The sequence below is a fragment of the Lepidothrix coronata genome, unplaced genomic scaffold (assembly GCF_001604755.1).
Source record: "Lepidothrix coronata isolate B3197 unplaced genomic scaffold, Lepidothrix_coronata-1.0 Scaffold37, whole genome shotgun sequence".
Lineage (NCBI taxonomy): Eukaryota > Metazoa > Chordata > Aves > Passeriformes > Pipridae > Lepidothrix > Lepidothrix coronata.
The window spans coordinates 3267151-3291856 of NW_016690217.1; the positions used below are offsets into that span (position 1 = coordinate 3267151).

Here is a 24706-nt window from a genome sequence, read left to right on the forward strand (position 1 = left end):
TAGAATCAGAGCATTCAGCAACAGAAGTCCTTATTTCAATCATTCTGAAAAAGCAGCCAAACACTAAATGTATAAACGTATTAAACTATGAGTAAAGAAGGCCTCTGACTTTTTTTGTGTGGGTTTTTATAAGAAGTTGATATGAACAATATCTCTGTGTATGTGTGCATGTGTGGCTAGGAATAAACATTCGTTTAAATAACATTCGTTATTGTTCTGAGGGTGAGAGAAGTGACAGATCCTCTACAATGTACTTGCTTAATGATCAGAGTCAGTAAGTAAATCTATCAGTTTCAGCTACAGTTTGTGCATATTTTCACTTTGGACAGTAAATTGTTGCTATGTTGATGTAGTTTCTGCTAAAGTCTTAGGAAATAGGTCCTACATGATGCAGCATTTGGAAATAAATTGATGCATTAAATCTTTTTTTTTGTATTCATGGTGGGGACCTAATTTCAGAGTATTTTGTTTCCTACCAAAAAAAGTCGATTTTTGAAAGACCAATACAGATTTCTTCGCGGAAGTGTCTTCTTAATCCACAGTTACACATCTACAAAAAACATCCATGTTATATCTTGCAATGACATAGTCAGATTCAACCTTTATTAAAGTGAGTAACCTGTTACCGTCTGTGTACTTCACTGCCATGGATGCACAGTCTTTGCGACATATGGCTGTTTTTCTTCCTCAGAAAAAATCCTTTTTGTAGCTTTAAAAAAATAGTAATTGAATATTTGCATATCTCCAAGGAGCCATGTGGGTTAAACACTGCATTCATCTTCCACTGTTCTTAGGCTGCTTTTGGTTTAGGAGTAAGAACTATTGCTTTTATGAAGCGCCTTTTCCTATAAAGTCAAAACCTCACAGCAGTGCACAGAAAACCAGTGCTATAAAGGAGCTAAGTACAGTCTTTAATATCGAAAGCTAGGTTGTAAGTGTTTTTGTTCCTATGGAGCAGATAGATTTGGTTCCATCTGTTCCATATTCATAACAAAGGAGCTTACTTGCAGGAGGACTGACTTCCTGGGAGTAGCATGATAATGATCTTTTCACCACAGATTGAAAGGATCTGAAAATGGTCACTTCAGCTCAGCAGAAAGCAGCCAGCAGTGATAGTGCTTCAGACCTGCTATTTTTCTCTAGCTCTGTTTCAAGGGCTCTGATGTCCAAGTGGAGACCAGAGACAAACAGCATTCCTCAGGGGTCAGTGTTGGGACCGGTGCTGTTTAACACCTTCGTCGGTGACGTGTACAGTGGGATCAGTGCACCCTCAGCAAGTTTGCAGATGACACCTGTGGTTGACAGGCTGGAGGGAAGGGATGTCATCCAGAAGGACCTTGACAGGCCTGAGAAGGGGCCTCTGTGAACCTCATGAATTTCAACAAGACCAAGGTCCTGCACCTGGGTCGGGGCAATCCCAAGCACAGACACAGGCTGGGCAGAGAATGGATTGAGAGCTGCCCTAAGAAGGACTTGGACGTGTTGGTTGACAAGAAGTTCAACATGACCCAGCAATATATGCTCAGAAAGCCAATCGTATCCTGGGCTCATCAAGAGAAGAGTGGCCAACAAGTCTAGGGAGATGATTCTCCTTCTGTACTCCCACTGGTGACATCCCATCTGGAGTACTGTGTCCAGCTCTGGGGCCCCCAGCAAGAGAGGGGCATGTTGGAGCGATTCTAGAGGAGACCTTGGGGGCTGGAGCACTTCTCCTGTGAGAGAGCTGGTGATGGTCAGCCTGGAGAAGCCTCCAAGGAGCCCTTAAAGCAGCCTTCCAGTACATAAAGAGGGCCTGAAATAAAGAGGGAGAGGGACTTTTTACAAGGGCATGTAGTGATAGGACAAGGGGGAGCTGTTTTAAACTACAAGAGAGTAGGTTTAGATTAGGTGTTAGTAGGAAATTCTTTACTCAGGGAGTGGTGAGACACTGGAGCAAGTCACCCAGAGAAGTTGTGGATGCCCCATCCATGGAAATGTTCAAGGCCAGGTTAGGTGGGGCTTTGAGCAGCCTGGTCTAGTGAAAGATGTCCCTGCCCATGGAGGGGAGGTGGAGTGGAACGAGATGATCTTTAAAGAGCCATTCCAAACCCAAAGCATTCTATGATTCAATGAAGATGCATGATTTTTCTGAATAAATCAAAACAAAAATATAAACCCTCCTTCCTTCCATGTCTGTTGTTCCCCTCCTCCATGTTAGTTCTCTGTCTGAGGAGTTCAGGATGTTTTCTCAAATAAAAATGGAATGACATGTTACAAATACAGGGTCAATTTTTCTTTATTTGATCTTGGTATTAAAGGCAGAAGTGAAAAATTATTGACTGTCAGTCTGGGTTCTGTTTTCTGAACTTTTCTCATGATCTCTTCTTTCTCAGCAAGAATATTCTGTGAACAAGAAATTTGAAGTCCAGAAATTGCATGTGAAAGCGCCTTGCTGGGTTTTGTAATTAGGATGCTCCAGTGCCATCTTTCATTACACACCTCGTGGGCTTTCAGAAAAAAAAAAAATCCATCTTGATCCAAGAAGAAAATATTCTTGTCTCTGCAGGATATTTCACAAGGGTAGAAGAGAAAAGTGCAGGAGTGTACCCCAAGCACTTTTACTTGGCTAAAAAACAAGTTATTCAGTGACCCCTAAAAGGTGAACTGGAAGTTTACAGAGATCTTAAAAATTAACTAGGAACACAGAATAGGAAAAATCCTTTGGTGTCATTGGTTCTGGCTATGCAATTTTGAAAGAGGCTATGAGACAGCCAGGTTTACCATTGTCCTGGCTGGAAGTCATGCAGGGCCTGCTGGATACCATAACTCTCTGTGTTCCAGGATGGCTGGCGCTCCTGGAGGCAGCTGTGAGAGTAGGATAGGCAGGCACCAGGCATGAATAGCCTGCCTTAGCTGGCACTGCAGCATCCATGTAGGCATACTCAGGGGTTTTTTGGCCTTCAAGCCAAAAGTACCATATCATGAAATTCATAGATGTGTGTGAAAGCATCCACTACCCTTGCCGTTTAAGACTCCAGATCAGATCATGCACACATATTTGCAGATGTGATACTCCTTCACACCCCAAAGTGAGAGATGTGATCTCAGACTGGGATTTTTTTTGTTCGTTTGGTTGTTAGTTTTGCTGTAGTAACTCAGGGAGAGCATCCATGCGTTTCAAGTGACTCTTTTCCTAACTAAGGTAAATGACAGTGTGTCCAGATTTCTTTGTAGAAACTCAGTGTATGGAAACGTCTTTTTAATGTGGGAGGAAGAAGCACCTGGTGCACACTGTCGTGCAGCTCTGCACAACTACCAGAACTGTATCCAGGGCAAATGTTTGTTAATGTTGACTAACCAGGAGCTGAGACACAAATGTAAGTGGATCTTCATAGTTACAGAAAGGAGATGGGGACTGTGCACTTCACTGTCAGGGCTACTCTAGTAGGACAAGGCTTGAGTTCTCTACAATGATGAGTGTAGACAGCACAGTAGGTTAGAGCATTTAAATTGAGCAGTGAAGGACACTATGTTGTTGAGAAAAGTTAATTTGGCAGAGTTTTTTGTCCATCTCTTTTGAAGTGAAATATGTGTCAGCAAGGAGGTTTTCCAGTAAGTTGTGTTGTCCTGTATTGTTTTCCAAATGTATGACCTTATATATATATATATATATGGAAAACATCATTAGAAGCTGCTCATAGATTGGTTATGCTAGTTCTTAACAGGCTAACATGTAAAGAATAGAAGAATAAGCTTGCACTGGGGAGGCACTTGTTTAGATCATGATATAGGAGGTAGAAAATAGAGATAATAATTTCCCTGTCTACTTGGTCAGATTGTTAGTGTGAAACAGGGGCTTTTCTGGAAGAGAGGTAGCATTCTCTCTTCAATTCTGAGTGGACAGTTGTTACAGCATTCAGGAAGAGGAAACCTCAAGAGGTACCCATGTGTTTCATGTTTGATGAGGCATTCATTGCTTTTAAAATGGTTTCCAAATCACCAGGGCTTTTGAGTCCCAGTTATGGAAAAGTGTGCACATATATATGCACTAAGTTTGAATTCATCTGGGAGTGATCACTGGGAATAGAGCTAAACATCCTGTGGTATACATTATTCTTAAAAGAAAAAAAAGCACAGAAGGAAATAATTTGTGGCAGAATAAAATGAAAGGTTAGCTCTCCCATGGGTGTCTTAGACTTTCCCACAGTCATGCTAACGACAGACTACGGTCTTTTTCTGGCATAGATGAGACATGTCAAAGTCTTGACGAGTTCTCCTTGATGAAGCTGTGCCTATTCTCAGATAGGTTGGCTTTTTGAAATATGGATTTCAAAGCATGAGTGAGACTGGTGGCACCAAACACAAGCTAGACAAGTGAAAGACAGAAGCAGGAATGTAGAAGTTTAAATGAAAGTGCTATGTCTGGTACACTGGACAGATTTTGAGTAAAGAGGAAACTTCAGCTTGATGTTTTCCTGAATTTTTCATGGTAAAGGTGACAAGTTGAAGGGTTAAGGAAATCCTTCCAAGGACTGGATATAAATTTCTGGCTTGTATGGTGGAGTGATTGAATGCTCAGTAGTCCCTCTGCAAGACTTGAGCAAACTGGGAATTCGCATGATAAAGATGTACTGTTATTAATATAGTGCTGGCATCTGTTACTGTGTTTTTACTCAGTCATGGCCTGGGACTCCACGATAGTAGGTGTAATGAAACAGAAGGTCTCTGCCTGAGAATCTTTACATTTTAGAATAAGAACTTGAATTACAGTGGACTATCATGTATTTTCCAAACTTTATCTTTTCTGTTTCATATCCAGTTTCCATCCTGCACAAATTTGGGTTTATCCGTGTAAAGGCTGTGCCAAGGTGCTATTAAAACTTGGACAAGAGAAAAAGCCCTTCCAAAATCTTTTGACCAAAGGTATTATCTCTATGCAGCGTTTGCAAACTTTGAGTGCATGTGTACTCAAATACGTTCAAAATTGTATTGTTCTCACTCTTTGCCTTCATTTTAAATAACAACAAAATACAACCCCCATTCTGTGCTTTTTTTTTTCCCCTAAATTTCTCCTGATCTTAAGGCTACTTCTTGAAGATCTCTTCCTGTCTTTGTCTTCTCCCTCCCCTGCTAGACATGAACAAGATATTTTGTTGCTTTGCTTAGGTGAGTAACAAAAATATCTTTTCATGTCTACATACATGTCACAACCCTAGCAAAATACATTTATAGTTACTTTGTTTTTATAAACTGACAGAATTTTCAAGGATAACATATGAAGACAGAAAAGTTTCTAAATATTTTGAAGATAGTGGCAAGCCCATGAAGATGGAGTAGAATGGAATGCCTCTCTCTGCCTTAATTATAGTGTCAGCAGTGGTAAAGCTAGCCATGGGTAATATGAAGTCTATTAAAGTGTATGAGTTTAGTAACATGATACAATACCCACAAATTCCGTGTGGGTGAACGTGTTGCTTTAAAGATCAAAAAGAAAAAGTCATTACTAACAAGACTATAATGTCTCTTCAAAGGATTTACTTACTTCTAGTTCTTAGAGATGGAAATTAGAAAAATGGATAGACTGCTTGAAGAAAACCGTTTTATTTCTAGTGATACCAAGGGAAAATCAAAGTACAAAAGTGCTTATGAAAACTCTGAGGAGGGTATATTTTTCTCTAAGTGCTTTATTTGATAGTATTAACTTGTTTTATTAGCAATTTGCTCTTAATGTTGTACAATAACTGTACTTGGTTTTGTTAATGCCACTGAAAACAGTAACGAGATGTGAGGTTTTTATTTCTTTCTAGTTAATAAGTGTTGGTTTGTTGCAATAGAAAGTATGACATCAGTCATTAATATTGGAGTAGTGCAGAAATGTTAGCACTTACTTTAAGGTACGTAATACAGTTTGCATTTATGAAAGAGAAACCTTTTTATATTGAGAGGAACACCTGCAAATATTTCATGTGGAAGTAACTATATGGTCTATTCTTCATCTCTGCCTCCTTATATTTCACAGGAACTTACATGCAACTAAAAGTCCATTCCAAGTAAGGTATGCCTTTCATTTATTCCCAGCGGTGCTTTATTTGTTTTTTAATGAGAAGAAACACCACAGAAGCAAAACTGATTCTCTTAGACGCTCAGGCTGGAGTTAGATGACAGCATTGCCCTAAACATAAATGTTCTTGCTTTTATGAAAAGAAAAAAGATAGTCTTTGCAAAGAACAACTGAGCTTTGTTTTCTTACTGGTTCAAGGCTTGGTTCAGAGATACAACACAGGCACAGTTGGATTTTCCAGCATCTGAAACGTCTGTTTTGTTGCTCTCCTGAAGGTGTGAAGGGTACCAGCTGCCCTGCACCAAGGCTTTCCTGAACTCAACAGGACTCGGCAACTTGGGAGGAGGACAGATGATAACAGTATGACTGTAATAAGCCTTTGGACTGGATTCAAAGTGATGCTGTCTGCCTCATATGAGCCTGCAGCTGCTGTTCACCTCTGGAGGTGTCCAGCACTGAGAAGGACTGGGCTTTGGGTTTCTTTGATGTTCTGCACTAAAAAGGTCTGACTCCAGTACACCAGCTGGGCCAGCAACAGGGAAGGCTTGTCATTAAATCACCCCTTAGAGCAGAAGAGGGACCATCCTGAGAGACATATAGGGCTAGACCATGCTAAGAGGAAATACTGAACAAATGGCTTAATTAAGCTGGAAGTCCATGGTTTACATATCTTAACATACATGGCTTGGTATTGTTTTATATGACTTCGATGTGAAACCAACTTTCAATCTATGCAGCCTTCAATCAGATATGTAAGCTGCAATGCATTAGAAGCTGCAAGAAAAATTATATTCTTTCTGGCCAACAGTTGCACTGGGACAGTTAATTCAGCATTAAGTGCAGAAACAGTAACTCTGTTACTTTCTTCCAAGAACTCTCACTAAAATAGCATTTTTCTGGCAAGTCATTTCCACTCACTAGTTTATTTTTTAGGAGGTCTGAGAAATACAGTCACTTGAGAGGTAGGCCATAATAATCCAGTGTTTTTACACAGTGCAATGCCAGTGCAAATTATGTATAAGACATTAGGAATTAAACGTAGCATTTCACAATTTGTGTGTTGTGCACTTGGTTTCTATCAAGTCTTTTTCTCTTTGCTGTGCACTTTGTCGTTTATATTTTGAATGAGTGCAGAATGTAAGTCCATGTTTGTGTGTAGGCATGTGTCTTCACACAGACAGGGTCAGTACAAAAATGCAATGTGACTGTTTTTACCTTCACTTCATACAGATACAGTTGAGTATGCAAGAGTAATGCAAAATATGCATTTGTATTAGGTGTCCTATTAATACTGTGGATTTTAAAATATGCAGTTGGAAATGCTGGTATCCATAGTCCTTTTGCTTTTATTAAGCCATAGGCAGTATTAGCTGTGATCTTTCATCTCTTTGTTTATTTATTTACTTTCCATTTTAGGTAGTTTTTCTTAGTTTTCAAGTGTTGTTGGCAGTTCTAGATCAAGTGGCTTTTCAGATGAGATTCTCTGTTGGCTTGAGATTTTTGAGTCTTTAAGTTGCTCAGGAATTTTTTTTTGTTTTTCTCATCTTGGTTGTGACTAAATACAGAGAGATGGTGGACTCAGCTATGCCAACTCTACCAGTAAGTTTAGTGGTGATTTATTGAGGAATTGTGCTTAATTGTTGGTCTGAAGAATGAGTAAGTTGTGGACATTTAATATTTTCGTTTTCCCAGAATGGAGTTGTGTATGCTACCAGAACAAAGCTTTTGCTGTTAGGTTGGAATGAAAGAGCAATCATGGAAAGTCTTTTAAATTAAACTCAAGTATTGGTGAGACCTGTGCTTTCCATAGGGCCAGTATTTATCTATTTTTTAGTTTTGTTTTATTTTAACATGTACAAGAAAGAAAGATCTATAAGTCCTCTCAAGTAACTTCTTTTTGATTAATAATTTTGAAGAACCCTTCATTATCCTTAGCTGTTGGTGTTACTTCATGTATGCACACAGAGGAGTGCTTTATTGATTGATTTAATTCTAGCTGACTTCTTAGTTGTAAAGTTTATGCAAATTCGTACGTTTTTTCAGTCTAAACTGTGAGAAGAATATTAATAACTAATTCTGCATTTACCTGGCTAATTTGCATACATTTGTGTTGTATGGTAAATCACATGAAAACCTTCAGGGGGAAGGCTGAGCTCTTCTAGCAACTAATAGGCTATTTTTTTCTTCTTACTTGCACAAATTGAGAAATATTGCCTGTGGCAAACATAATGGAAAACTGCATTTTTAATGCTCTCACACATACTCATTTCTTTACAAAGAAAGAAGCACATGACTCTTCTTAAAAATAAAACTTTCTAAATCTCTGTAGCTAACACAGGATATTGGATGCTAAAACACTTCAGGTTGGTGGAATTACGATTTTCAGGTTGTATAAGGTTACTTGGATATTGGATTTGACTAATGGGAGTGCTATTGTGCCTGAAAGGGCTAGAGGCAAATCAGAGCTATAAATATTTTCTGCTGGAGAGATTGTCTGTAACTTGCAGGACTAAGGGAGTGCAAGGACTGTGTAAACATGAGTTTCTGATTTACAACATGCAGCATTCTATTTATGGGATTGCTGCAGGTTCTCTCTTTGTGGTGTTTCTCCACATGATTACAGAAGTTACACGTGCAGCCCTTTTGCCTGGACAGTAAGTGTTGGGTGTTTACTTAAGCTGTATGCATGTCTCAGTTTAGTGTGCTGGGGAGAAGTTCAAAATTAATCCTCTATTGGTTTCCCAGTCTGAAACAATTCTTCTGTTTAGTGCTTATGGTTAGGAAGCACTTACCAGGGCCAGAATTTGTGTAACAGAGGTGGTGGTAGTAGTACATCTGCAATGAACTGAGGTGAGATCTTGGTGTGATTTCTCAGTTCTTCCCTACAGAAGACCCTGTTTGATGGACTTCTTAGCAGAGAGCAGAAGAAAACATTCATTACATTTTTCAAAAATATGGTGAGATCAGACTGTCTCCTGTGTTTCATGATCACTGGTTTGTAATCCCTTAGAGAATACTCCAAGTGAACTGGTAACAGTAACTGAAATACAAAACAGTAAGAGAATTACCATCTGCAGTGTGTCTGCAGAGGTGCACTGAAGGTGTTGGGTTTCTTCATAAAGGAAAGGATGCTCCTTTACCAGTATCCCCACCCCCATTCTAAACAAAGGTACTATCTGAGTGACTTAGAAAAACGGAGCCCTTTTTCTACACTGAACTGGTTTTGCTGTCTAATAGGGCCCAGAGTGACTTGTGCCTTGAATGTTAAATGTCTTTGCAGTGCTAAAGGAGAATTTGGACTGCATTTGTGATTCCTTTTTTTCTCTGTATCAGGACTTGCATTTTAGGGAAAGATGCAATCCTGTAATTAGAAAGCTAAGAATGAGTGAGGAGGCAAGCAGAAGTAACCACTGATTACATGTGAATATCAGTAAATAGGATGGTTGAGACACTTTTTATTTGTGGCATCCTGATAAATGAGCCTTGGGTAGTTGCCAGCCAAATTTTTGCCTGTCTTAGGAAAGGAAATAATTACAGCTTTTGTCACATCTCTAGCAGGTCCTGATAACCAAGTTACTTTTGAAATTTTATTTTTTGTTTGTTTGTTTGTTTTGTACATTTACTTTTTAATTAGCTTATTTTGTACACTGATTGGGCCATATCTTGATGACTCCTTTAATGAGTTTTAGGGATTTATCATAGTAAGTTGAACTACATAACTGTTTTCTGTATTTGTTACTTTTTTATTCTCTATCTGCAGCTTTCTGCAGTCATTGAATAACTGCTAAGTGTTATCAGGCTGAGAAAAGACCTAACCTGTTATTTATATCTAATATATTAATAATGTACCATGTGTTTTCTAGCTGAGAGCTGTGTAATTTTATTTTTTATATATTTAAATATAGCTTGCAAACACTGAAATATTTATGGTTTGGCTCTTGATGAGGAGAGAATAATTTTTGTCACTCTCTTTCCTTTCCTTACAGGGTATAAAAATGATAATTTGTCTTTATGGGCCATTTTTGGATCCATCTAGTCCTGTGTGCAGTAGTTCATTGCATGGTTTTTTTTCTAGTTCACCAAATGGAGATGGAATCTCCAGTCTCCAATCTGAAGAATACAGAGGCCATGACTTAAATTTCTTTGGAACTGTGGAATTTTCCTATTTAAAAAAATAATGAAGAGCCCAAACCAGTTATGTCTGTAATCATTGAGATGTTTTCATATATCTTTTTATTTCAGAGAGATTTTAGTGTTCACTTTCTTCTAAGTGAAGTCTTTATGTAACCATGAAGTCTAAAACATTTTCTTTAAAAGAGGGACCCAAGAGATTGTCATGAAGTTGCTGGTAAAGGTGAGGTAGGGCAAGGGAGGAGGGAAGTGTCATAGGAATTGTAGTGACATATAGGAACTAGCAACGCTGCAGAGTTCCTCTTCTGTTTTCAGTTGTGATTCTTCCTGGCACAAACCAAACCAGTCAGATCTTTTCTAGTCTAATATCATCCATGAAAAAAAAAGAGCATGTAACTACTTTTGCGCCTTATAAGGGATTTTTTTCAAAGGTTTGTTTTCGTTGTGCAGCAAGGCTGCAATTTCGTTTTTTTTTTCCCTTGGGAATTCTGGCTTTTGAAATGAAAAGTGTTGCTTGGGACACGTTCCATTAGTATCAGAGGCTTCCTGCTCTCAGAACTGGCCTCTATTTTATTGCTAATATCACCTTTAAAATGGGCAAATGAAAAAGCCTTACAGCAAAGCCTTAGGGGCTAACCTGATTTGGTGCAGGAAGGAGAATGAAATTTCTCTTTGTAGAACCTAGAAAGGACATCTTTTCTTATACTGTAGCTAATTTCAGTGGCATGTAGCAACAACAGCCCTGGTTTACCTGAGAAGCAGCTATTACAGATCCCAGCTGACAAAGAGGAGTTCTCTTTTTCCTTTCCTGACTCTTTCGTGTGGGTGATACATCTGGTCTTAGGACAAAAACTGCCACTGGGGTATGTTTTTTCTTTTAAGATGAAAAGGAGAAGGGAGAAGGAGGGAGGATGGGAGAAAAAGAAAGGAAGGGAAAAAAATTAATTGCAGTCATGCATCTTGGCAAACAGTACCTAATGTCTTAGGAAGGCCAAAGAGGTTGCACTGTATCCCTTCACCACTTTGGTCTTGGTTGTTAAGGCAGATGCGAGTGCTGAAAAATGCTACTTATTTTTTTTTTTTTTATTATTCATTGTTCCCTTTGAAGGAGTAAAACATCGATTAAAGAGGCATCTTCCTGACTTTACTGCAAAAAATTGAGAGTACATAATTTTTCTGGAAAGCACTTTTTCATACTTTTCACTAAAATTGTGTCAGTTTCTGTGGTGATGATTTAAGTGCAAATGCTATGGTTGCAATAGGACTGTAGTTCATGATATACTTTGTAGATGCAAACCAGTGGGGGAAAGTGAAGAATGGGGGAAAGAGATTTAAACATCAAATGGATTTTAATGTTTTTCTTCCAAAGAACATGGCCAATCACTACCTGTTATTTGCTCCTGAGTGTGCGCAAGTATTCTGTACACCTTTGAACACATAGGAACAAAGCATTAATTTTCTGTGTTTTCCAGAAAGAATGGATTTTTTTTTGCCTAGATTTTTTTTGACTCCTAGCTAGTCAGTGGTATTCTAGTTAGTCACTGAATAATAGAGTATTATAATAAACAGCAGTGAGCAAAACGTGTTTATTTGATTGACCTAAGCAACTGCCTGTAAGCATCAAAGCTAAAATTTACCTTTAAATAAATGTGTGTCATAATGCACTTCTGGAATAATTTCTGGGCAGAAAAAATCTGTTAGTGGTAAATTTACTGTAGGGGTTCTATTTTGTCTAATGTTGCAAGTGTTATTTCCACCTTTATGCTGGTAATTTGTTAATGGCTGTATGATTCTTTTCTTTTGAGAAATCTAAAACTGCCTGTTCAGTCTTAACAAACCGTTTAGCCAGTTATGTATATTTAGTGAGGGCCACAGAAAGGACAAAATTTCCTGAATATAGCCACAGAGTGCAGGTATTGTACCCTAAATAACGCACCAGTTACTGTAAATGTCAATAGATGGAGATTTTTCTGACTTTGACTTAGTAATATAGCAAAACTATCTCTTAACTCTCTTTGGACTGCTTGGGATTGTGGAGGGGGGAGCATAGTTTCTACTCTTGTCTTTTGACTAAAGAAAGGAAACAATTTTTCAAGAACTTTCAAGATGTGGAACCACAGCTTTAGCTTTATTATATTCTTTGCTTTTCTCCTTTTTTTGTGTTTGTACTGAGTTTTCTAGTTCTTGGTAAGTTCTTCTAAGAAAAATCTGATGCCTGCCTTCCAAGCACATCATGAAAGACTTAGGAAATTTATTTCAAATTAGTTGAGGAGCCCTTCAAGTGTGAGCTTAACGTGAAGACAAAGAGTGTGCATTCATATCTCTGTGTATAAATCATGTTAGTTATTTGTCACACACAGGGACAGAATTAATAAAAATGGATGAAACAAGGATAAACAGAACAAACTAACAGCTGAATCATCTTTCCCAATAGTTGCCATTTAATGCAAAACACAGTTCATTTTGCCCTAATACATGGGTTTTTTTAATGCAATAAAATAGAAGTTACTCTGTAGTGCTTCAGGCAATATTTTTTGGCAATAGCTTTTGAGGGGTTTTGCAAGAAAAAAACATGAATGGTCTTTTGGAAGTGAAAGTCTGCATGCGCAAGTCAAGTTGCTTGGTTGCCAGTGTGCATGTTCAGCTGTGGGCCAGTGTACAATTTAAAAACTGAGGAAAGTTACCAGTATGTAAAGATTGGCAGACATTACACAAGGGAGTCCGGTCTGTACTGACAGGCAGGCATATTATGATCATGTATTTTGAGGCAAGAATGGTTCTAGAAAGGAATTTTTCACAACAGCACTCTTTTCCAGAGAAATAAGTAGGTGTTGACACTAGATCTTTGTGTGTGATCTTTTGCATTAGGGCTAGACATGCTTCCACTTACTCTTTTTCTCCTAATACAGTAAGTATTCTTAAAATTAAATACTTTGAATGTGAAACGATAAGGGAGGGCAGAAAGAAGGAATAAACTGATTTTGGTTTGTTAGTTGTATAACATGGGGAATTGTGTTTTGACTGAAGCAAGATAAATATTTTGTCAACAAAGGCAGATGCATAAGGAGGCTGACTTTGCTGTAAAATTTAGTGGTGTGTATTTTTACTTTTCTGGCTGGGACTATATACAGAGTTCCATTTTTAGCACTGTCACCTTTGGTGTCATTTTGTTTTTTCGTCCCTTTTTAGGTTGTTGAAGCCTATGGCTTAGTGTTTCAAGACTAACTTTTCTCTAAGTGTTCTGAAGTGTTGTTTTTTCAGAGTGGACACATGCATTACAGCAAAAACCATATCAAAAAAGCTTCCAAGAAAAAGGTGTGGAAAGATGAAAGGAGATAATGAAACATTGAAAATACTATGTGCTTCACTACTTCCACGTCAAATAATAAAGGAATTAATTAGAATAAAACCTTCAGTTCTTTTCCTGCTTTTGCGTAGTCACGCTACTTTGTGCACTTTTAAGTCTTACATGCAGAGACTGAAATGTGTCCAGCCCTTCAGATGAAGGGAAGATAAAGGATAGTTTATTTTAGCACAAAATATATTCTGCATTGCACACTCTTACTCCTCCACTTGTCTTTCCTTGTTCTTCATTTTACAGCTTCTGCGATCCCAGATAATGGAAGGAGATCCTGCCTAAAGCTTAAGGTCTTTGTGCGACCAGCAAGTAAGTTCTTCAGATTAAGTTTTTGAGGGTGGCTTTCTAGTGCATGCTTTACTGTGTGGTCTAGTAAACAGCAGTAAATCTTTTTTTTAGCTGTTAAATCTTGTATCTGTTCTTACATACAACAACGTTTGTGTTACGATTTTCATCGTATTTTCTTATTGTTTTTCATAAAGCTTTAGTTACATCGCAGTTGCTAACTTGTTTCTGGAAATGGGTACAGATAGGAGAGTGTACTGGCATTTGGACAAGTGCCACAGATTTTAAAATATGAATATGCTTAATTATATGCAGTAAATAGAGAGAAAAAAATAGAGGAAACAAGGCAAGTGGGGAGTTTAAGGGTGTCTCACTAACATATTTGGCTGTTATCTTTATTTTCGTTATAGACAGCTGTATGAAAACTATAGGTGTTCATGATCGTGTTTTCGATGTTAACGACAAAGTAGAAAATTCATTAGAACCAGCAGGTTAGTATGCTTAGAGAATCTCTTTTAACAAATGCGTGTATCCCTCTGGTGCTTCAGTAGTTTTTTTCCTCTTCTCTCTGCATGCTTTGCATGGTACAACTGCTCTGCTTTTGCGCATTTCCAGCAGTGCTAATGCACTGTATGATATATTTCCTGTATCCTTGTCTAATCAGGGGAAGAAAAATGTTGCTTTATTTGCTTTTTTGGGCAACATGGTTTAATGTAATATGGTGTGTGCCAGTGTAAAATTTTCACCAGTATCCTGAAGTCACTGGCCCATCCAAGCCAAACACCCAGCATGTTGGCAAAACACACTATTTACTAACTGGGTCCAAAATTTTAGAAATAAAAGTCAATGGGCACACCTCATTTATTATGTATGGTTTCAAAAGACCTTCCGAAAAACAGAAGCACTGCTTGTTTAATGCTGGTGCATGACACAAGTATGCAACTAACTGAGTTAGTGTTTATGTAGAAATTAGTCCTTTAAAATTATATATATTCGTGTGTACACATGGTTAGGCAAAGTATCATTTTTACATATGTGTACATACACACACACATGCACACACTGATATATATATATATGTGTGTGTGTATGTATAAAAATTTCTCCCCTGTTTTTATTGAAGCAAACTTAAGTTTGGGGAGGCCTTTTCTGTTTTGTTTTTTTTTGTAAAACATTGCCTTAAGAATAAGGATGCTTGCTATGATGAAACCCCTTATCTACCCAGGGCAAAGTTATATTAATCTCCAACATCAATCAAGCTGACATGTCTCTGTGTAGAAAGTGCATGTGTGTTGTTTGAGTGGCTCAAGTTTATGATAGATAGAGGCATATTTAATTCTAGGTGTATATGTAATCCCAACAACATAAATGAGATGGCTCAAGATATTAAAATTAGGTGGATATGTAGAAGTATTTATAGTAGTGGTTTACCTGTTTGCTTTATATATACCTACACAGTGCCCACACATTGTTTCATTAAAGCCTCAATAATTAAAATACACAGTTAAACAAACAAATTATACCAGAAAATATTGCCCATATGCCATTTAGTACATACCCTGAAGAACAGTTACCAAGATTTTTTTCTCTTATGCTATTTGAAAGGAGACTTCCTCTTTATGTATGAAGCAATGTACTGATTTTTTGCTCTCTGTAATGTGCAGTTCCTTTAATTAAAATTTATTATTTATGCAGAAGAATAAATGAGATTTTCACAAATTATCCAATTTGAATGATATGCCTATGGATAAACAACAGGGTTTATTGTTTTTCTTTGAAATAATTTTCAAGACTCTCCTAAAATTTGGAGGTTTGAGAATCAAAGATGTTTTCTAAGCAAATCTAAATGCAAGGACAGTGCATTTACATTAGATACATTTATACATTTGATAACAACATTCTTGTACAGAAGACATAAGGATGTTCTCTCTCTGTCTCTGTGTTACCTATGAATCTAAAAACTCAATGCACTTTTTTACATTTTGTGATTTGGTAAACATGATCTAATTAATGTGTATTTCTCCTGTTACTGGCTTGCAAAAGAGATCATCTGAGTAATAAATGCCTGATTTTAGTAAACTTGCTGAATATTTATTTTTTTTAGCAGTGCTGCTCACTTCCCATTGAATGACTATAACTAGCTAGCATCCTCACAAAAGCACATCATTAGAAAGCAGCAGGCAAACCAAGGAACCAAAATCAAACAAAGAGCATCCTGCAGTCTGAGATGAAATACTGTTTATGTTACCAGGAGGAAATAATAGCTTTAATGAGAAGGTTTGGTACCAAAAAACTCCCACTGCTGACATCAGTGTGTGTTTGCATTATTAATTGGTGGATCTTGTTGCATGTGTTCTGTGTAATGTACTAATTTGCATGTCTCTGGCGAACATCCTCTGCTTCTATGCTCTCATCTGGCCTGCCATTGTCTTCTTCCACAGTAGACAGAAGAATTGGAAGGCAGGAGGGTCATGTTCAGCAGATTACTTACTGTCGTCTTTCTTTTAAAAATCACCATTTCTGTGATTTTTGAACCCTTGTAATTTCACTGGTTTTGTTCAGAAATTTGTAGGAAGCTGATCTGTAATGATCACACTTCTTTCAGAAGTGACCAAAGTAATTGGCTCTATTCCTGTCCTCCCCTTCTCTTCCTCCTTAATAATAAAAATAAAAAGCCCCTAAACAAAAATTGCAGCTGTGCATATCTGAAAGTTATACCTGAAGGGCGTGTGATACGAGGCTGTGTGATCTGAAAAATTTATGGCTGTAAAAATAATTTTTTTCTATTTATTGGTGGCATTTCCAGTCTTTAGCAGTGACCTTCTGGATTTTACTCAGGAGTTTTTCCTGTTCATTACTTGCCTTTAGTGTTTAAAATGAAGCAAAACCTTTTTCCCAAACCTTAAAGAAAGTGCAATTATACCTCTGCACCTCCAAGGAAAATTGTATATGTAGACTAATATTCGTAACCACAGATGAATTGTGTCTTCTAATAGACAAGTGCAGAAACCTTGCAACAGCACTGACAGAAAACCCAGATGATTTCTCAAAAGGAATCCCTTAATGTTACATGGAAATCAATTCTTCTGTGAAGAATGGCTTTATAAAAATGGCATCATAGAAGATCTCCATATTTTTCATTTAAGCAAAGTAATCTTTTTAGCTTAGTGCTTTTTCATTGAGCTTTTTAGCCGTAGCCAGTGTTCCAGTTGTGGCAGTATCTGATAGTCACAGAGGATGAGGATTTATTAGTGCTTTACACTAGTTGTGGCCTGTTGTGTTTTAGTGCTGAGTCACTGATATAATTAGGACAAAAGTGTTGACATTCAGCGTTGCAAATTCAGACTTATTTGCCATTCTGTTGATGATGCAAGAGATAGAAGGTAATACACATAATTCTCTCTAGTTTTAGTTCATCAGCAGTGAGTAAATGTTTTCAAATTGGGAGGAGCTAACTTTAAATATATGAAAGAAGATAGAACTGACAGTTAAGACAGTCAGTTCTCTGTAAATTTTCTCTGTAAATTCCTAGAGTATATTTTAATTGAGAAGGAAGCGTTTGTGAAGCGCTGTAGTGTCATTGCAGTGTCATCAAAGTAGAAGATTGTAACTCGGAACTGAAATGTGAAACAGCTTTTGGTATTGACAGCCACTGGAATTGTCACTTTTCAGTAGCCAGCATTCACTGAAATTTTTAGATTCCTTTGGAATAATTCTGGAGGAAGAATACTGGAGCCTTGCTCAGTGTGCCTGGGAGGGTCTCCTTGTCATATGTGGTGTGGAGCTGCAGCTAAAGTCATTCCAGCCAGTCTTTCCCACTGACATCAGAGAATCACAGAATGGGTAGGGCTGGAAGGGACCACTGAAGGTCACCTAGTCCAACCTCCATACCCAGGCATGTCCCCTAGAGCATGTTTTCCTGAGGATTTTGTCCAGATGGCTTTTTAGTAGGAGAATCACACCCTCTCTGGGCAATCTGTTCCAGTGCTCAGTCACCCACACAGTAAAGTTCTTCCTCCTATTCTGGTGGAACTTCCTGTGCATCAATTTCTGCCTATTGCCTTCTGTGCTATTGCTTGGCACCACGAAGTAGAGATGATGTCCCTTTCTTACAGACGTGAACTATTTACAGTTGATCAGTGCTTGCTTGTCATACTTTTGCCTTGAGCAGCACTGAAACCTGTTGATAAGCCTTATGTGATTATAGCATCAATTAGTGCTGAAAAAAGTACAGGTGATAAATTGCTAATTCAGTTTACAGTGCATCTTGCTGTGTAACTGAGCTGGGGCTGAAGAGCCTATTAGCCTAAATTATGCTAAGTGCTCTATCTGCTGTTGTGCAGTAGGAAGGGGTGGGAGCTTGTTAGTAGCTAAAGCCAAGTAATATGAAAGGCTCTATGCCAAAGTGGTCTCAGTGAGCCCAGTGTCCTTACTCCTGCTTCCCTTAGTCCTCTAGGTGGACTTGCACAGCTCTCACCCAGTGTAATCCTGACAGTGCAGTTCCTTGAGATAGGAGCTATGAGACAGAAACATCATAGATATGTTGACATCTCTTATAAATAGGGGAGCTTATTACACTTAATTTTGCTGGAAACTTAAAGGACTCTAAAAAACTTACGAATATATTTTGAGTCCACTTCACATTTCCCCAAAAGGTTTAGCTTATTTCTGTCAGAGCTAACTTTTTATGGCAAAACTCAGATTGCTTTTTTAAATAGCCAGATTAGGATATGGGGGATAGGAAGGGCCAAATGTGGATATGGGGGATATGGATGGCTTTGCAGAGAAAAATACCACTGCTGTAACAACACGGAAGCTGAATTTGACTTTACCTACCTTTTTTGTGTTACAATCTATGGCTTTTAGGCTGATCTGTAGTTTATGAAAACTAAACGATGGTTTATTGTGTACCATAAATTTAATATTTGTTACTGTATTCTCTTCTGCCACTAATGCATAAGCATGTTTTCCCAACTCATCTGGTTCTTTTCTCATTAGTTTTAGCAGCACATATGTATTTCTCTATTTTGTGTCCAATAAAAGGGAGTGAGATTTTCCAGATTGAGTGTGTATTCTATAAAATTGGTGATTGTCATGTGTTAGCCTTAAAATTCTGTTTCAAGAAGGGGGGAATGATCTTAGATCTCCTGCACATCCCCAGGTGCAGTATACTTTAGTGGAAATTTTGTGTGAGGAAGGGAATATATGCTTGGGCTTACAGGCTGTCATTTCAAATTCAGGAGCCCGAATCTGTAACTGAGTAAGGGGATTAACTGTGAAATTAATTCTGGGCATGTGCAACACTTGAAAATCACGTGTTTTTATTTAGCTGCCTCCCAACTATTGCTATCTAATGAGCCATCCAAAGCTAGAGCTACAGTCTTTTAGTGGAAGAGGAATCTTTCATTCCTCAATCCGCTGAAATCAGGCTTACTTTCTGCTCCTCTGGTCTTCAATGGGAGTTTTTCGAGTAAGAAATGCAGGACTAGGCCCCAAGTTGATTACATAATGAGATATTACATGCTTGTGAATGTCAATGACAGCACAAGGTTCATTGCCCTATTTCATAAAGGCACTGAAATCTACTTATGGTTGTCGGTTCAGTGAGAGTTTATTAAGGATGCAAAATCTCATTGGAATGTGTGCTTTCTGTTTGAACAGATGATACCGTACATGAGTCAGCCGAGCCATCCCGTGGTGAGAACGCGGCACAGACACCAAGGATACCCAGCTGGCTTTTGGCAACTCTATTGTTCCTCCTGGCAATGCTTTTGATATTATAGCAGAGTATGCTCCGGCAACCTGTCGCAGAAAATATCAGGGTCTTGGAACATCAAAGATCCACCTAACTGCTCATCCCAGGAAAGGGACTTTATTGTTTTTGCAGATGTCAAATTGTTATTTTTCCCTTTTCTTCTCCCTTTTAGCCTGAACTCAGCAAAAATTTGAAGGGGATAACTAGCTTCAGCACCCACCCCTACCTACCCTGTGACTTTCTTAACCCCTCCATATAAATAAAAGGACTCCAAATGAAAATGCCAAACTATAATAGTGACACTAGTGATTCTTATTTTCCTCTGCATTCTCCTTTAAAAAGTCACCTCTGTTAGCTCACTGTGTCATCCGTATGTGGACTAGGAAGAATAGTGGCAGATACAGTCAGTGAGGGATAAGGAAAGTGAGTGAAAACCTGGGAGAGTCTTTCTCTGTGATACAATATTTATGCCTTCTCATTCAGCACTGTAGGATGATCATGCAAGGCATTGTGTCACCATGTCAGGACTGGAGGGGAAATATTAAGAGTAGACATAATATAACACCCTTACCTCCAGGAGTTTCTAAATGAACTGGCTTCTGAAAGGGAAAGATGATGTTTCTTATAGGACTGTCTTGAAATGTCTTTGACAGTAAAATTTGTGCTCACAAGTAGTAATGCTGTCTTTGGTGAGAGGAAGAAGTTTAGTATTTAGGAATGTTAGCATACAACAGGCAAGGTCAGATTTAGGAAACTTCACTGGGGGTGTGAGTGCCTCTGTTATTTCGTTTTAAGGGGATAATGCACACCGGATTATTTTATTTTAAAACAAATCAACCGTGGTGCTACAATTTTTTCTTGAAATGCAGAGGCACTTTTGAGAATAAAGTGACCTTCCCCAGCACTGACTTAGTAGCTGATAGCCTTGGATGCTGCTCTGGGTGTTAATACATGCTAAAAGAGGACATCGGTGGCCAGATGAAACATGTTTGGGACACAGGATCTTCAGTGTGCTCTTGATTTGTCTCTCCTGCAAGTTCCTCAGTCATGGGAATAAACCACATGTAGAAGAAGCCAGGGCACTCTAATAGCATTGTTTGGTGGGGGGAAAGAAAAGAAGTGTGGAATATGAATTCAAGTGTTGATTTTTGTCTTTTCACCTTCCAGCACAGTTTGAAGAGTAGAGGAAACATGTTTATCAACCAGAGATAAACTAGATGGGCTCCCAAAGACTTAACAAAATATTTTTTTAAAAATCCACTAGAATAGAAAATACATTATTTAGATATACTTTATGCTGAGAGTGAGTATATATGCTTGTCCTGTTCAAACATGTGAGAGAAGTGGTAACCCTTGATGCAATTAGCAAATGGGACTGTCTTGTTGATGGAATTAGGTATGACCTTGTTAAGGAATCTGAGCCTTGGCTGACACAAAACTTTAAAAAGTAGTTTGCCAGGAAGTGCAAGCCTTGGAGTGCTTTTTGGCTTGGCTACCATGGAATTTGGATGCTAAGCTTAATCAGTGAAATTTCAGACCCAGACTGAAACAGAGCTTTTCTGACAAAAACTGTGGTAATTACATTAAATGTGAAACAAAACACGGAGTGCATTCAAGCAAAATAAGATTTTTCCATATTAATTATGAAGAAAAAGTCTGCCGTAACAAAATTGAGTGATGCCATTAATGAACAGCACTTCATAGGCTTTGTTTTTTGTTTGTTTTTTTTTTTTTTTAATGCGAAAAGCTTTCCAGGAGTTGAAGCAGGAAAAATAAATTTGAGATTTAAAGGGAGGTTTTATGCATGCTGAGCTATGACCTGGGCTTGCCTGATATCGAACATATTCATTAATGCAGGGCCTGTACTTACAGGAGGAAAGCAGGAAATTTGCTCTAGTATGAAGTGCACAGGATAAAGATACACAGACCAAACAGTGAGGGAAGTCATCATCTCATTACAGGCTGTCTGGTACTTTGCTCTCTTTTGTATATGCTTGGTACACACACTAATACTTCCTGAATGTAGGAATTATAAGGCTTTGGATGAGGTGAGCTTATTCAAAATACACCTTATCAAATGGATTATTAACCAGAGTACAGATAATATTGCATGATGTGTAACCATATTAAAATGATTCATAGCAATTGCAGGCAGTCATACCAGCAGTGCCAATTTAATGTAGGAACAGTGACTTCATTTGTCATCCTTTGTCTCTGAATGATGTTGGAGTTGAAGACATACATTTATCCACAAAGGATTGTCACTAGTGTTACTCCTGGTGAAACTCACCCCTTCATGTTTTCACAGAGCCTTGCTGGGTAGGTGAGGGACAACACAAATGATGTGGCTGCATGGCAGATCCCAGTGCTGCCTGGCATGGCGTGGCTGGGAACAGCGTACCAGACTCTGTCAGACAGTTTGATACTTGATGGCATTAGGCAATCCCAGTCATACCACGATACATAAATGTTGGTGGGCTTTGTATTGCATTGCAAATCTCTAGATGCTTTAAATGCAGATGTTGCTGCAAATTGAGGAGATTTTTGCTTCCTTACCCTTTATCTGCCCCGGCTCAAATCTGAGGTACTGATTCTCCCTCAGCCTAGGTGGGTTACTTATGCCCATGACCTGCAGTCCTGGCTGCCAAGTGCATTGCAATGTGAAGCAGGCAAAATAGGGATCAGTCAGTTTAGTGGATACTGTGTATCCTTCAGTAGACAAGGTAACATTTCGTGTTAGTTTAGAATATTGTTTTGTACTGTACTTACTTGGATGGCGAAGGAAAGACAAGTAAAACTTAAAGCTATGTTCTTTAAATTCTGTATTATTAGCAACCTCTGTTGTATATAGTGTTTGATAATAAAGTATTAATTTGATTCTTATGTCTTTTGTAAGTGAGAACAATAGACTTTCAGGATATAAAAATCACGTGTTGATTACAAGACAGAGCTTTGAAGCATCAAGTGTGATCATGGCTGAGAACTGAGAGACAAGTGGCCATGACACTGCAGCATACAGGACTCATCTTTGAAAATCGTTCATCTGTTGCAAGACTTCACAATGTCAAGACCTGGAACAACATGACTTTTGATGATCAGTGTTTTGTCCTCAGTGTTTAAAGGTCTGATGTTGGAGCCCTGTGGTTTATGTGTTAGTTTTTGTTCTTTTGTATCATGTTTGTTTCTAAAAAGGCTTTGGGGATATAACAACTTTTCTGTTATTTTGTTTGTTTGTTTCTTTTTTATTTGTATTTTTTTCCTCCTGTTTTTCTTCTGGTTTTGTTCCCATGAGTAGTTTTTTCCGGAAGGGATCTTGCCAGTGTCATTTGCGATATGTGTATGTACTTGGTTCCAAAAGAACTAGAAACAAATTTGGGAAGTACTGAGAGTAGTTGAGTAGATTGTTTCCTTTCCTCTGTAACTGTGGAAGGAAAATGGTTGTATTTGTACCCGTTGATTCTCACCCCTAGCCCTCAAAACTGAACTTAATCCGTTGCCTTATGAGTGCAGTGGTTCAGTCACTTTCAGAGGCTTAGAGTGTTAACTCTTCCCCTCTTTTCATTACACTTGGATTTTGTAATCACCAGTTTTAATGTACAACCCTCTACACTTCTCTTCCCTCTTCCTGCCCTTCCTCCTCTCCCACCCTTCTCCTTTTTTAATTTGGAGCTGTGAATGGGCAGATCTGTTTCTGGTCTGGCATCACTGAGTTTTTCCCATGCATTCACCCTCGAGCTTCTCGAATGTGAGACAAATCTCCCTACAATAGGCTTGCTGCCATTGTCTGTACAGTTTAATAGATGCTGGCATGTTGGAGGTTACCCATGAGTCTGCGAAATCCGCTTACCATGCTTACTCTTGACACCCCATTGAAGACACTCATTGTGTATGCATCTGGGTATGAAAGTCCAGCTCAGTGTGGTCCTGTGCTTGTACTGCCCTGCTTTGCAGTTTCTTTGCACTTACTCATTGAGTGCTGTTTTTGAAATGCTTACATTATATAAACTTAAAGGAAAATGTTAAAAAAAAAAAAGGCAACAAAATCCCTGCCCCATAAGATCTGTATTTGTATATACACGTGTCCGTACAACTATACTTAAATAAAATTAAAGATTTTCATCATTTTAGTTGGTTATTTTAGACTACATTTTTGTTTAATTAACTGCATTTTTATTTTGTGGGCTATTTGTACCTAACTTACATAGAATGACAGAATGGTCAGCATTGGAAGGGACCTTCAAAGTTCTTCTAATACAGCCTCCCTGCAATGAGCAGGGACATCTTCCACTAAATCAGGTTGCTCAGAACCCCATCCAACCTGACCTTGAATGTTTCCAGGGAAATGAGTGAGGAGTATGAGTGGGAAAGTGTGAAAAATGCAGTAGGCACAACTGACTAGAGCTGTAGCTACCAATGTCTTGGCCAATCTAAAGCGTGACTTCTCCGCTCTTCACCATTTTTAAATGTGTTCAAAGATCATCCAAATACTTAGGAGGGTAAGGAGCTATGTCAGCCCAAGTGCTGGAGCATTACATGGTCTCCATCATCACTTCTACTCTGCTCTAGGCCTCCCGAGCAATCTTCCTTCCTTCCCTGGGTAAGAGGTTTTTGTATGGTGTAACTCTTACTTATTGAAGAGTAGAGCCAGCCACAGAGCTGGGCAGCTGCACTCAGTCCTCCTCTACCAAGATGCTCCTCAGACTGATGAAGAGATGGGGTTGGAAGTGGCTTTGAAGTATCAGCAGTATTTTTCCTTACTAAAGGGAGGAAGAAGGCTCAGAGCAGTGGGAGCCTCGTGGATGGGAGAATTTGAGCAAGGGTGCCTCCTGAAGGGAAGAGGAAGAAAAGTGGAAGGGAGAAACTGGCTGGCTTTCTTCTCCTTCCTTCCACCTCTGCCCCCAGAGGCTGATGTTGTGCCTCTAAAAATGCACAGGACTGCTTTGGTTGACTTGTATTTATGTCTGAATAGTTGTCTTTGATAGTGCCTGCTCACTAGTCATATGACAGATTTAACCTGAGAATTTAGGTCATAAAAGGTGGGGAGCAAATACCGAAACCTGTAATACATGCACTGTGCATTCAAAGCTGCTTTAATTACACCATGTTAACATTAAACTCACAGAAAGCTTTTTATTAT

The 24706-nt window shown here is 38.5% G+C and overlaps 1 protein-coding gene across 1 annotated transcript in view; it reads left to right on the forward strand.

Moving 5' to 3' along the window:
* Positions 1–23690, forward strand: part of EFNA5 (ephrin A5) — a 218677-nt gene extending 194987 nt beyond the window's left edge. Inside the window, exons 3-5 of the mRNA XM_017812724.1 lie at positions 13773–13838; positions 14225–14305; positions 19476–23690. Coding sequence (XP_017668213.1) covers positions 13773–13838; positions 14225–14305; positions 19476–19597 — 269 coding nt within the window. The 3' untranslated portion in view covers positions 19598–23690. The remainder of the gene's footprint in view (positions 1–13772; positions 13839–14224; positions 14306–19475) is intronic.
* Positions 23691–24706: the final 1016 nt, after the last annotated feature.